This window comes from Salvelinus sp. IW2-2015, linkage group LG28 (genome assembly GCF_002910315.2).
Source record: "Salvelinus sp. IW2-2015 linkage group LG28, ASM291031v2, whole genome shotgun sequence".
Taxonomy (NCBI): Eukaryota; Metazoa; Chordata; class Actinopteri; order Salmoniformes; family Salmonidae; genus Salvelinus; species Salvelinus sp. IW2-2015.
In genome coordinates, this window is record NC_036868.1 from 4,572,266 (window position 1) to 4,586,065 (window position 13,800).

The 13,800-nt window shown below is 41.2% G+C and overlaps 1 protein-coding gene across 1 annotated transcript; it reads left to right on the plus strand.

Annotated features, from left to right (window-relative positions):
- Window positions 1-7,911: 7,911 nt before the first annotated feature.
- Window positions 7,912-13,180, plus strand: tcte1 (t-complex-associated-testis-expressed 1). The gene is made up of 6 exons (XM_023973536.2): window positions 7,912-8,141; window positions 8,519-8,724; window positions 8,825-9,393; window positions 10,283-10,434; window positions 10,645-10,942; window positions 12,025-13,180. The coding sequence occupies exons 2-6, from the start codon at window positions 8,544-8,546 to the stop codon at window positions 12,193-12,195; spliced, it is 1,371 nt and encodes a 456-aa protein (XP_023829304.1). The 5' UTR covers window positions 7,912-8,141; window positions 8,519-8,543; the 3' UTR covers window positions 12,196-13,180.
- Window positions 13,181-13,800: the final 620 nt, after the last annotated feature.

Genomic DNA, 13,800 nt, shown 5'->3' on the forward strand with positions numbered 1-13,800 from the left:
TTGGCTTTGCCCCAAACATAATGCTTTGTAGTCAGGACAAAAAATGTATTTCTTTGCCACATTTTTTTTGTAGTATTACTATAGTCTTTATTGAAAACAGGATGTGTTTTGGAATATTTTTATTCTGTACAGGCTTCCTTTTCACTGTCATTTTATGTTAGTATTGTGGAATGACTACGATATTGTTGATCCATCCTCTGTTATTGCCCAGCACAGCCATTAAACTCTAACTGTTTTAAAGTCCCCATTGGCCTCATGGTAAGYTCCCTGAGCACTTTCCTTCCTCTCCGGCAGCTGCGTTAGGAAGGACGCCTGTATCTTTGTAGTGACTGGYTGTACACCAAYGTGTACAATTTAACTGCACCATGCTCAAATGGATATTAAATGTGTTTTTTTTWCCCATCTAACAATCAATAGCCRTCTTTGCAAACCATAGGAAAACCTCCCTTGTCTTTGTGGTTGAATCTGTGRTTGAAATTCACTGCTTGTACAATTATCTGTGTGTGGGGTACAGAGAGGGGTTAGTCATTTCAAGATTGTTAAAKACTTGTGCACGGTGAGTCCATGCAACTTATGGGCATAGTTAAGCAAATGTTTACTTGTGCATTTATTTAGGCTTGCTGTAAAAGGTTGAATATTTAATGACTTGAGACATTTCAGCTTTTCCTTTTGAATTTAATTGGTAAACATTTCTGAAAACATAATTTCACTATGACTTTGGTATTTGTGTCACTGTTCTACACACATCTCAATTTAATCCAGTTTAAATCCAGACTGTAATAACAAAGTGGAAAAAGTAGAGGGGTGTGAACACTTTCTCAAGGCACTGTAAATTCTGTAAGTAAAGATGGCATCTACTGCATTTTCCAATAGCAAAGCTCTTTTCTGTATGAAACAGGCAGTACTAGGTGAGATATATGGGCCAATATCCTACTGTGTTGTATTATGCAGCAGAGGGGAACCCTGCACTGTTAAAGGTGCCYCATGGTCAATTGGACGCCTGCGGTGGCCGTGAAGCGTTTATGGTGATACGGCCTCTGCAGAAATCAAGGCATTCAAACTTCTTGCGCTTTGCCAAGCAACGCAGAGCTGTTGTGAAGTGAGTTTGGTTGACATTTGGTCCTGTATAAACGGTCATGTCAATGCGTAGTTATACGGGGCCCCCTCCCCATTGTTGCAACATTTGTGGTATGGAGCTCAATTTGCACTCTACGCCTCCAGAGGCTCTGTGATTGTGTCAGACCATCCATATGGTGCATCCATATGGTGCCTCCACCACATTTTCGGATTAAGCCTAAATTGGCTTTTAACTGGGAACGCAATGACGTCAGCACTTCTGGAAATGTGTGGGCATTTCATATTTTAACCTGTCAATAGAGAATGCAGTCAGTGTTATCGCTGCTCTTTAACCATAGATGTGTCCCCTGTCAATTCTACTGTAACGACCAACATAAATTGTGGTTATATGGTTTGTTAATTCATTTACTTTGATTAGTCTTATCAACATGCAGATTTTCCCCAKTGTGTTACAGATCTTTTTGGGTTCTTCAGACACAAAGCAATGGGGATAAGAGGTTGCACTAAAAGAGCAAAGCCTAACTAACAACACCACTAAGCCATGCAAGACTCATAGATGACACTGTATTTCCCCACACATTATTCTTCAGTTCCAGGCTAGAGCAGATGCAGCCTGGGATCCCCAACACTGATTCATTCCCCCCCACTAGGTTGATATCCCGAGCGCGTTTCAGTGCCTGCTTCCCGGAGACCCACTGCTCRGTGGAGAAGGCCCATGTCATGCCAGTCCAGTAAAAGCCAAGAGCAAGGAAAGCGTGTGTCTGTCAGACTGCGTTACACCAGGGCGACAGTGACGGTCAGCCCCGGGGCCCTAGTCAGAGTCGTTGCTACCCTCACTCCATCCCTCCTCCAGGAGCTTCTACCATGATGTGTCATGAAAAGAACAGTTACCCTCTCTCTCTTGCTCCCCCCCCCCCTTGGCATGCTGAAGCGTTTGGGTCGCACCATGTGACCGGGTATGTCCCATTAAGTTACTAAGTAGGATTACACATCTTATTACATAATTAAGTGAATATCCTCCTAATACACCATATTATGTCATTAGGCTTTCAGTGTCATGATAAAGTAAAGCATTTCCCCCTGCCTAACCCCTTCCCCCATTCCATATAATTTAGTCCTATATTTTAGAACCTAAATACTAATAGGAATGTGTATATGACGTGTCATTGATGCATACTGTCAAATGGTAAGCTTTAAGTTAAGTAAACATACTATTCCTACTTTTCTATATTAGCTTGGGGCTGTTGGGAGAATCAGCATAGTGCTACTGTGCCAAACTGACATGCCTCTGAACTCGCTGCAAACCCTTTGAAGAAACAAGCTCCACTCGAACCGTGGCTGCAGTAGAACAGAGTGCAGGGGGAATCAGGGAGAGGTAGCTACACAGACTCCAGATGAGGGTTACAGACAGAACATTAGGACCCATCGGCTTTTTGTTATTGTCCCAGCCCCTCCTCTCCGGCGCCTCCCTAGTGCTGCAACTGATAAGACCTACTTGCACTGGCTCCTGTCATAGACGGTCAACTCCAGGCCTTGGTGACTATTGTTATAGGCTGAGGATGGCATAATTGGGGGATTTTGTAAGGCTAAGGCTGATCTAGCTGTTTTTTTTGTGTTTCATGACTGCAATTCATTATTTATTCTGCGGTGTCTGGGAGAATGTATAGTATGTAAAGTGTAACCTTAAAGTGATGTAACATAAGTTCCCCTGTTTAGGTTTTATTGTCCAACTTTTCAGATAGGCTTCATGGCTCTGAATCGATCATCATTATTGGGTTGTGTGTTTCTTGTTTTTGTACTAACGTGTAATACTTTGCTCTTTATTTTACTGTTATTATATATATATATATATAGCCTGATGCCTGGTCACTTTACCCTTCATGTACATATCTACTTCAAATACCTCATACCTTTACATATTGATTTTGTCCTGGTAGTTCCTGTATATCATTCCATTCTTGTGTATGATATTTTATTCCTCTTGTGTTACTATTTCATTTGTATTATTATTTGTAAAATCTACTCTGCTGCATCATTGGGAAGGGCTCGTAAGCAAGAATTACACGGTTAAGTCTACACCAGTTCTATTCAGCACATGTGACAAATAAAATTTGAGTAGATTTGATTAGATTTAAGAAATGTTATGTTTTGGTGTGTGATTCTTTCATTCAACACATGATAAAGRCTCTCTTGCAGCAGCAAGACATTAATGTGTTGTAGTACCACCACGGTTTTAGACTAGAGAATCTGCTTGTTTAGATGCTTTGGGATGGATGATGGATCCTCTCCAAATGCATCTTATCCAAAATCCTCGTTCCATCTGCCAGCTAGCTCACAAATGGTCCACACAGCAGGATCATGGCACACAGCTGCACTGCCTCTACAGTTCTGTGTGTACAGTATGTGTTGCGTAGCATGCAGGGTAAGCTATTCTGTCRACTCCACTCTGCACCAAGCACAGCTCACTGCCCAAGCCCTGTCCTTTTCTTCTTCACCTTTCCCAATTGCCTTGCTAAGGCAGCCTCTGAATAAGATTGATAATACTTATAACATACATTGTAGCTTGGTGTGATGTAATCAAATCATTGTTTTAATAAGAGCAGTAGGTCTACATGATTGGATAGTAGTAATTTACTCAAACGAGTGCTTTGCGGGTAATTTATATAATGTTGCATTACAGACAGAAACAAAGATGGCAGACAGTAATTGTAATTACACGTGTATAGTCTTTTGTTGTGAGACGTGGCGTGACATGACCGTGCAGGTTCCCTGCAGGGATGTCTTTGAGCTGCCAGCCAAGCTTCAGCTGAACATAAATCAGGGAAAAGGTTTTCGCTGATGAGAATCAGCTCTACTGGCTGAAATTGTCTTGTTCTTAGTGCTTTAATCCTCACCTCACCTTTAATCCTCACCTCACCTTTAATCCTCACCTCACCTTTAATCCTCACCCAGTTAAACTAATGAGGGCAATGGAATATCCTTGTTGCATAATTGAACATTTGATATTCATCAATAACCAATTTTGAAAGATTGGGACTATAAGGTTCTATCTGCAAAAATATAATTCTGAGATAATTGGCTATAACGTTCCAAACCCTCATTGGTTTGAATGGTGTCAGCAACTTAAAAACACACTGGATAAAGAAATTAGCCCTAATTGAGGTCAGTATCATTGACATCAGGTTAGGTCAGTTAGGTCCTTATTAAAAGTGGTTGGATTAAATCTACTATGCAGCTTAAAAAGATGTGTTGTTTTTGAGGGGTTGCCCTTTAGGTTGTTTAATTGCGTTGTTTGAGGAGTCATCCTTTACGTTGTTTAATTACGTTGTTTGAGGAGTCGTCCTTTTAATTAAGTTGTTTAAGGAGTCTGTCTTAACGTTGTTTATTTACGTTGTTTGAGGAGTAGCCCTTTACGTTGTTTAATTACGTTGTTTAATTGCGTTGTTTGAGGAGTCGTCCTTTACATTGTTTAATTACGTTGTTTGAGGAGTCACCCTTTACGTTGTTTCATAGGCTTATCTTACCTGGTAAGTGAAATTGCAATTTGAAATAATTCAGTATGTCACAATATAATTAATTTCAATTTTGGCATATTAAACAATGCTTCTATAACATTTTATTCTCTGTCCTTAGATGTGGAATTTTGCTGCATTGGTGTTAGTGGTGGCAGGGTCTGCTCTGATCAGTCAACCTGCTGTATGACCAATGGAGGATACGCCTGCTGTCCCTTCCCTGAATGGGTACGAAACTAATTTGACACCACTAGTGTAAATGTAGTTCTTCAATGGTGAAACAAACTTTTCGGTCAAAARGAAGAACCTCATCAGAGCTCACTGAGAGGTATTAGAGATTCATTACATATGAATTACAAGGTATTCACAGATCACCTCATAACTTTTATTTTCACTATGTTTGTAAGTAGTGTTGCTCTAACATAACCCACTGTTGCCTGTCCGGATACAGCTGCAACACCACGGAACAGATGTGTACGAAATATTACCAACCATAGAGCAGTGTGCCCATGCAGAACAAGGTGGCTGCAGAGGAACCACGCTCTCCTGTCTTTCCCCCACTTGAGTCTGATATCATCCCAGAGCAATGCTGCAGCAATTCTGCAACAGTGGAGAGCTCTGTCTCTATGGTGCACTGTGATTGCTCAAATATCTGCCCTGCTGCCGTCACCCCGAGGGCGGGTGGAGCTACTGTCTATTTTCCCCTGTGAGTAGTCTTTCTGCTTGTATGTTGGCTTCATGGTCTAGTTCAGGGGTCTCAAACTAATTTTGCCTTCGGGCCACATTTGATCTTCTTCCCCAAAGTCCAGAGGACAGCATTTGGCCCACAGGGCCCAGATTCACAAAACCTTCTTAAAACTTCTTATGGCTCGGATCCCGTTAACGGGATCGATATGACAACAGCCAGTGAAAGTGCAGGGCGCCAAATTCAAAACAACAGAAATCTCATAATTAAAATTCCTCAGACATACAAGTATTTTACACCATTTTAAAGATACAATTGTGGTTAATCCCACCACCGTGTCCGATTTTAAAAAGGCTTTACGACGAAAGCACACCATCTGATTATGTTAGGTCAGCAAATATTCACAGAAAAACACAGCCATTTTTCCAGCCAAAGAGAGGAGTCACAAAAAGCAGAAATAGAGATAAAATGTATCACTAACCTTTGATGATCTTCATCAGATGACACTCATAGGACTTCATGTTACGCAATACATGTATGTTTTGTTCGATAAAGTTCATATTTATATCCAAAAATCTCAGTTTACATTGGCGTGTTATGTTCAGTAATGTTTTGCCTCCAAAACATCCYGTGATTTTGCAGAGAGCCACATCAATTTACAGAAATACTCATAATAAACATTGATAAAAGATACAAGTATTACACATGGAACTTTAGATAAACCTCTCCTTAATGCAAACGCTGTGTCAGATTTCAAAAAAACTTTACGGAAAAAGCACACCATGCTATAATCTGAGTACAGCGCTCAGAGCCCAAACAAGCCATGAAGATATCCGCCATGTTGTGGAGTCAACAGATGTCAGAAAAGCATTATAAATATTCACTTACCTTTGATGATCTTCATCAGAGTGCACTCCCAGGAATCCCAGTTCCACAATAAATGTTTGATTTGTTCCTTAAGAAGAAATGTATTCTTAACTGACATTTTATTTGGGGGGGGGGCATGGCTACTTAGGATTCAGTCGCATGTTGTTTGTTCGTTGGCATTTATGTTATTAAAGGTGGTAGCACGTTGAAAAGAACCTACGGATAAAAGTATTTTATAACTTAGATATAACCAAGGTCATTACATGGTTTTTGCGTAAGTCGGTTTTGCGTGTTTTGTGAATCTGGGCCGGTAATTTGAGACCCCTGGTCTACTGTAACTTTACATCTTGGATAACAGGATAAATATATATTGTACAKATATATTGTCGATATTCAGTTTTGTTATTAGGCTACTATGTAATTAATGCTTGCTACGTTCTACTTACATTAGTAACTACACAGTAAAGTTAGGCATATTTCTATAAACAGCATTGTTAAACATTTCTACTTAAAATGTTTAACATCAAAACATGAACTTGTATATTGCTGTTTCCTAGAGCGTGTGCTGTCTGGATGGTGTCCACTGCTTTCCTTATGGTTATAAGTGTGACCGCATACACACTAAGTGTCTGAAGACCGACGGCCTGATGTACCCCTTTATTCCGAGGCAGGCCCACTTCCTTCCTATGATCAAACTCACCAAGATATCCAAGCCGGATAACAAGGTCAACGACCAGGTGCCACAATATGTGCCAGACGTAACTCATATAGTGTGTGAGCAGCTAGCACTGTTCACTTTCTATCAATACATGACATTTTGTCCACAGTTTATCATCAGTCATGACATTACATTCTCAGACAAAGGCACGCTGGATGTCAGCTTTATACCATTAATTGAATTGAGACATTGTTCCTGCTCACTGGTATTGTGTGGCTTTGGTGTTACTACCCTGAGAGTAAGATATTGAAGTTGCGGTTTTCTCTTCTTTTAGCAGGTRCCATGGACACCACTTGGTTGCCGTTGACATTACCCAACATGGCTGGGTCATTCACTGCCACAGGAAATCAACTGACCTCCGGCTACAATAACCCGTTATGGCAAGGGAAACACTGGCAAATACTGTTGTCTACAGCCATCTAAGCCAAACTCACAAGATTTTCTTTTGAATTACATTTTGCCTAACTACTGAGATTGGGATTGTACACTTTTTGTGAATGCATTATATGTACAGGAATGGGGAATCATGACCCACTCATTGTTGATTTCATAAAACAGACAGGTCAATAAAATAAATGATAATTATTGTATCTACTGGCTACATTCATTAAGGATGTGGGTTGGGGTTGTAGGGTAACATGGTATCAACATCTTGTACTGGTTTTTCTACCCCTGCTAACTAGCAAGTACTTCTASCACCAATTTAAAATGTTTTATGCAAATATAAATTATGCACATGGAATCAAACTCTTTTTGGCTGCTGGCATCAAAACTGAAYCAGACTCCTGGGGGACCATGGAGACAGGAGGGACATCTGCTGTTGGCTAGTGCATAAATGTTGGTCACCCCTAAGAATTGTGATTTGTTACTTTTATGTTGAGGTAAAACAATTATGCATAATTCTGGTTCTGGAAATAATAAAATAATAGGTAAACATTAATGCACTCAGTATATGGATGTATTACGCGCATTGCAACTAAATGCCCAGATTGTGCCTGCTTGACTGTCCTGATGCAACAAAGTATTAATTATGGCTAAACTCCGCCTACTTCTACAATTTATATTCTTAAAATTCTATGTGAAACCTAACCCTAACGACACTGCTAAACGTATGCCTAACACTAGACATAAATGTTTTTTCATACATTTTTACGATATAGCCAATTTTGCCTTTATGGCTGTGGATTCTAGTGGAAACCACTTCCCACCGGAGACGTTCTCCCACGAGCAAGTGTGCTTGTTTGTAACCACGGCAACGTCGGTCGACCAAAGGCAAAACAAGGTAAGCTAGCTAGCTAACATGTGCACTCGTTATCAGATAAATAGAGAATTTGCAGCATTTAGGTAGCTATGCATTGCAGTGGTTAGCTAAATTTAGCTATCCTGCTATGTCAAGTAACTTAGCTAGCTAGCTGATAAGTTACTAATTTAGTTAGGCTAACGTTAGCTCTCATGTTTGGAAGGGCTGATAATGCCAGCATTAGTTCAAGGTAGCTGATAGATAGGCCTAACAAGTTACAGAATCCCTGCTCAAAAGTGTTTGTGATATATTTCAATTAATGTGGCAGTAATACTATATTTGACTATGGTTTATTTGCAAACTCTAACATTGCATTTTGAGAATTCTCTCTGGTTAAACTCTGTTCTTATATTGAACAGGTAATTCCCCCCAAAATTCCCAAGCATGACTGCAACAATGTCCAAGTCTCCTGGGGCTGGCATGTATCCCCCAATAGCAAAACTCAACTTGGCTGCAGACCCCAGGAAGATGCGCAGGATCATTGCAGAAGATCCAGAGTGGTCCCTCACTGTAGTGCCCCTTTTATCCAACCTTTGCCTGCAACACATAGTGAGAAACTTTGAGGGTATGTTTTATTATATATGTTCTATGTTATATATTCAGTCAATGAATCAAGTCAGTTGTTTATTTAATCACATAATTCAACCTCTATATCTTGGTCACAGAGAAGCCCATCCTGGAAGAACTTCTTCCCAGGCACAAAGACTATGTCCTGGAGAGGCTCTCTCCGTCCCTGCCCCTGCAGGTCACTGCCAACCTGATCAGCGACGACGGCTACTGGAAGCGCTGCTGCAAACAACGCTGGGGCCTGTGTGACGTCTCCTCATATGGCCACAGCTGGAAACGCATGTTCTTTGAGAGGCACCTGGAGAACATCATCGAGCTCTACATTCCTGATGCCACTGACCCCAAGACGGTGCTGGGCATGGTGCCTCTGTGCCGGAACTACGTGAAGAGGCTGGACATCTCACAGCTGATGCCGCCAATCAAGGAACCCCAGAAGTCAGAGGACGACGACAACTCTGACTCGGCCAGTGACATGGGCATGGATGGGCCATCCATGGACCACTTTGACTTTGGCATCCTGCTGGACAAGCTGAGCCATCTGGAAGAGTTTCACGTGGTCTACCGGGTCAAGGGATGCGGCATGAACTTTGAGTGGAACCTCTTTGAGTTCACCTTCCGCGACTGCGAGTCGCTGGCCAAGGCCTTGAAGTCCTGTAAGACCTTGAGGGTGAGTATCGATCGACTCCCTCTCAGTGTTCACTGGCATGGTGCCCTTTGGCTTTGTTGCTCTGCTTTCCTATACAGATGGAGTCAGGATGTCTGGGGCATTTCTCTTCTGCTCTGTGTCATACACTTCCTCAGTAAGCATCAGTAACAAAGATTCTGTTTCAAATGAGGTGAAACATACTGCAGTATCACAGACGTATTATAATTCTCTACTTATATCAAAGGAAGTACAACAATGCCTGAGGCTGAAACCCTAAACACCTTTCCTTGTATGACACAACTGTTATTATGCTACAGCACAGGGATTCATTGCTTCTTGGCTACTTGGCATAACATAATACCACATAAAAATGCATGAGCTGGCGCACACCCAGAGAAAATAATTTGTAGTGTAGAGGTYCTGACTAATGGAAAATTAACTAAGCTATAAAAACAAAGAGAGTCGCACAATCCATATGTATATCCTCCCAGTCATTTATTGGGTAAAAAAACACCAAGGTTTCGACATCACTGTGCCTTCTTCAGGGTAATGTCATGAATGCTTGAACCAGGTTATGTAGACAAACAGTTAAATTAGTGCAACCAGTGACAATAGTGAGGGGTGTGTCGTAATTGCTAGGTTGATCAGAATGAATTGGGCAAAACTGTTAAAAGATAATAGCCCACATCATCACATTTTGTTCTATCAGAGGAAAGACTAACGTTTGATTCAAGCTGGCTGTTTTATATATTATAATATTTATATATAAAGAATGACGTTTGATTCAAGCTTGCTGTTTTATATATTATAATATTTATATATAAAGAATGACGTTTGATTCCAGCTTGCTGTTTTATATATATTTTTTAACACGTAGATCTACCCGCCCCATACTATGCTATCGTCGCAGGTGCTGAYGATCCACCAAAGCAAAGTGGATGACGAGAAGTGTCGTCAGCTTGTGAACAACCTCCTGGACCACCCGTCCCTCAAGGAGCTCAACCTCTCCCACAACCTCATCGGGGACCGGGGAGCCCGGGCCATCGGCAAGCTGCTCAACAGGTGTGATTTTGTCAGGTTGCCTACCTCAACTGCATGTGTTCCCTTTAAGTGATAGTGCCAGAGAAGCCGGTGTTAGGAGGATATAATGGCACTGGTGTTGTTAGGCCCAAGATTAAGTCGAGGTCTGGCGAACAGTGCCAATATATTCTCCAAACACCGGCTTCGAGGGCATTATCCTGTAATTATTGCTAATTAAATTAAACTAACCAGGAGTAAGCTGGAGAGCCTCACTGTCTACGACAACAACATTCGGGGGCCGGGGGCCCAGGCTATAGCCTACGCCCTGGCCAAGAACTCCAGCCTGCTGTCCCTCAACCTGCGTCTGAACCGGCTGGGGGACGAGGGGGGCCAGGCCATCGCCCAGGCCCTGCTGAAGAACCGCACCCTGAAATGGCTGCACCTGGGAGGCAACGAAATGACAGAGCCCACAGCCACGGTCCTTTCCCAAGTCCTGGTCCAGAATAATACGCTGAGGAGCATCAACCTGTCCTGTAACAGGCTGGGTATGGTGAGTGCTGGCGCTTACCTCAGACACAAACTACATCGTATGATCTGTCTGCTGTATTGTATAGTACTGTACTGTTTTAAAGGTTGGCATTGTTTTATTTTAGATCATTCAACTTTAGATTCAGTGAAACACAWTACTGATTCAACATTTAACAAATGTCACTAACTTAACAGAAAGTCAAGTTGTAATATGGTAGGCTTAACGAAGCATCCACGTTATATCTGCTGCAAACACCTTTCAGGTGGTACTATAGTTCAACAACTACAAAATAACGGATCAAACATGCAACAAAGAGAGGGKATATTATACAGACTTGGTTCCAATGGGAAAGTAAACAGGCAAATGTTAGCTCTACAATCCAAGCTGTTTGCATCTTCAATTATTCATATGCATGCCAGAAATACACAATAATGGAAAGCTAAGTAGGAGCTGTTTTCCAATGGGATGTATTGTTCCCTCTCTCTCGTGCAGCTTCCCCTTTCAGATGTCAGTTTCATCCCAGGAAGTGGAACTGGAGTGCACAGGGTGAAAAATCAACCGTATAGCAAAACTGTCACGTGCATCAAAATGTCTGTCTGACCTTGGTATAGTGTACGCTGAAATAGAAAAACGCTTGTCTCAGACATGACAATAAAACACTGTTGACAGTACAATAGGCCATTGGAGAGACCTTGTATGACACTGTAGCCCACAGTACATTCAGCCAGGGGTTTCAAGGACTGAAACCATCCTTCATGTCCTATTACATACTATGTAGCCTTGACCCCAGCTGTTCCAAGTTTCTCCAGAGTGAGATTACGGTGTGATGTCAGGCAGTGTGAGAATCCTAACTCCCARTTATAGCACTGATGTCAGTGGGAGACTAAGTGAAAATCTGACTTAAATAAACAATATTTTAGTGTTAGTCCACTGTTATTACAATCCTAAAAAAGTGTCCATGTCAGCTTTTCAAGATAGCGCACTTTCAGTGCTGAGCAAAAACTGTGGTGATGATGATGCGTTTGGCATCATACAATGTCTGTGGTGTATTAACCAACTGCCGTGTGCATTGTGTTTTGTTTGTGTTGTCTGTGTTCATTCAGGATGGTGGTAAAGTGTTGGAGGAGGGCATGTGTCACAACAGCAGCATGGTGGAGTGTGATATCCGCCTGACAGAGGTGGGCCAGGAGAGCGACTACTGTATCAGCCAGGTGGTACGCAACAATCAGAACCAAGCACACAGGAAACACAACACAGAAGAGAACCTAGCCTAAACTTCAGAGCATTATTAAATACAAAGAAGAATCATCACTGAATTATCACAGTGAATTATTGTAATGTTTGTTTATGTGTCAATTAATCCCATAAGGGATYGGTTGCCAGCTGGTGATTTGACATGAAAATACATTTTCATTCATTCATATAAACATACAGCCCATTTATGTTCACCAAAGTGCCACTTTGTCATATATTGTAGACAGGATGCCTACTATTTGTTTCATATCTGCAAAGTTATTAAATGTAGCGATGTCTGTAATGTGTTACCACTGAAATCAGAAGTTAGCTAAATAGGCTACACCACTGTACCTTTGGCCCATGGAAAAMAACCCCAGTTTATTAGGATGTAATAAATGGGCTTGGTCCGAAGGTCAGGGATGAATAGTGACATAGGTGTTATTTTGGGATGACTTCAGGTTGTTGAGATCCACCACTGAGCTATGGGGCACCTTCACTGTATGTAGGCTACTCATTGTTTGTATTCACTGTTTAGTAAATGTACAAAGTGGAGTTATATATTTAAGGAATAAGGCCCGAGGGGGTGTGGTATATTGGTCATATGCCACAAACCCCCAAGGTGCCTTATTGCTATTATAAATGGGTTACCAACATAATTAGAGCTGTAAAAATAAATGTTTTGTCATACCCGTGGTATACCACGGCTGTCAGCCAATTAGCATATKAATTAGGTTGGAAAGTTGGATATACTGGTAAATATAGGCTTTATATTKTTTTACCACATGGGTTTCAGTGTGTACATGTTATTAGTCGTATGTAAAAAGACACATTATGTTTCAACAATTTTACAAGCTGTTTTATTGAGTTAGCCTTTTTTCACTTTTGATACACAGATTTGGTTTGCGGTCATTGTAACTGTATTATGCAACATCAAGGCAACATTGTGATAGTGTCAATATACAGTTGAAGTCAGAAGTTTACATACATTTATGTTGCAGTCYTTAAAACTTGTTTTTTCAACCACTCCACAAATTTCTTGTTAACAAACTATAGTTTTGGCAAGTCGGTTTGGACATCTACTTTGTGCATGACACAAGTAATTTTTCCAACAATTGTTTATAGACAGATTATTTCACTTATAATTCACTGTATCACAATTCCAGTGGGTCAGAAGTTTACATACACTAAGTTAACTGTGCCTTTAAACAGCTTGGAAAATTCCAGAAGAGCATGTCATGGCTTTAGAAGCTTCTGATAGGCTGATTGACATCATTTGAGTCAATTGGAGGTGTACCTGTGGATGTATTTCAAGGCCTTCCTTCAAACTCACTGCCTCTTTGCTTGACATCATGGGAAAATCAAAAGAAATCAGTCAAGACCTCAGAAAAAAGTCTGGTTCATCCTTGGGAGAAATGTCCAAATGCCTGAAGGTACCACGTTCATCTGTACAAACAATAGTACGAAAGTATAAACACCATGGGACCACGCAACCGTCGTACCGCTCAGGAAGGAGACGCGTTCTGTCTCCTAGAGATGAATGTACTTTGGTGTGAAAAGTGCTAATCAATCTCAGAACAACAGCAAAGGACCTTGTGAAGATGCTGGAGGAAAAGGGTACAAAAGTATCTATATCCACAGTAAAA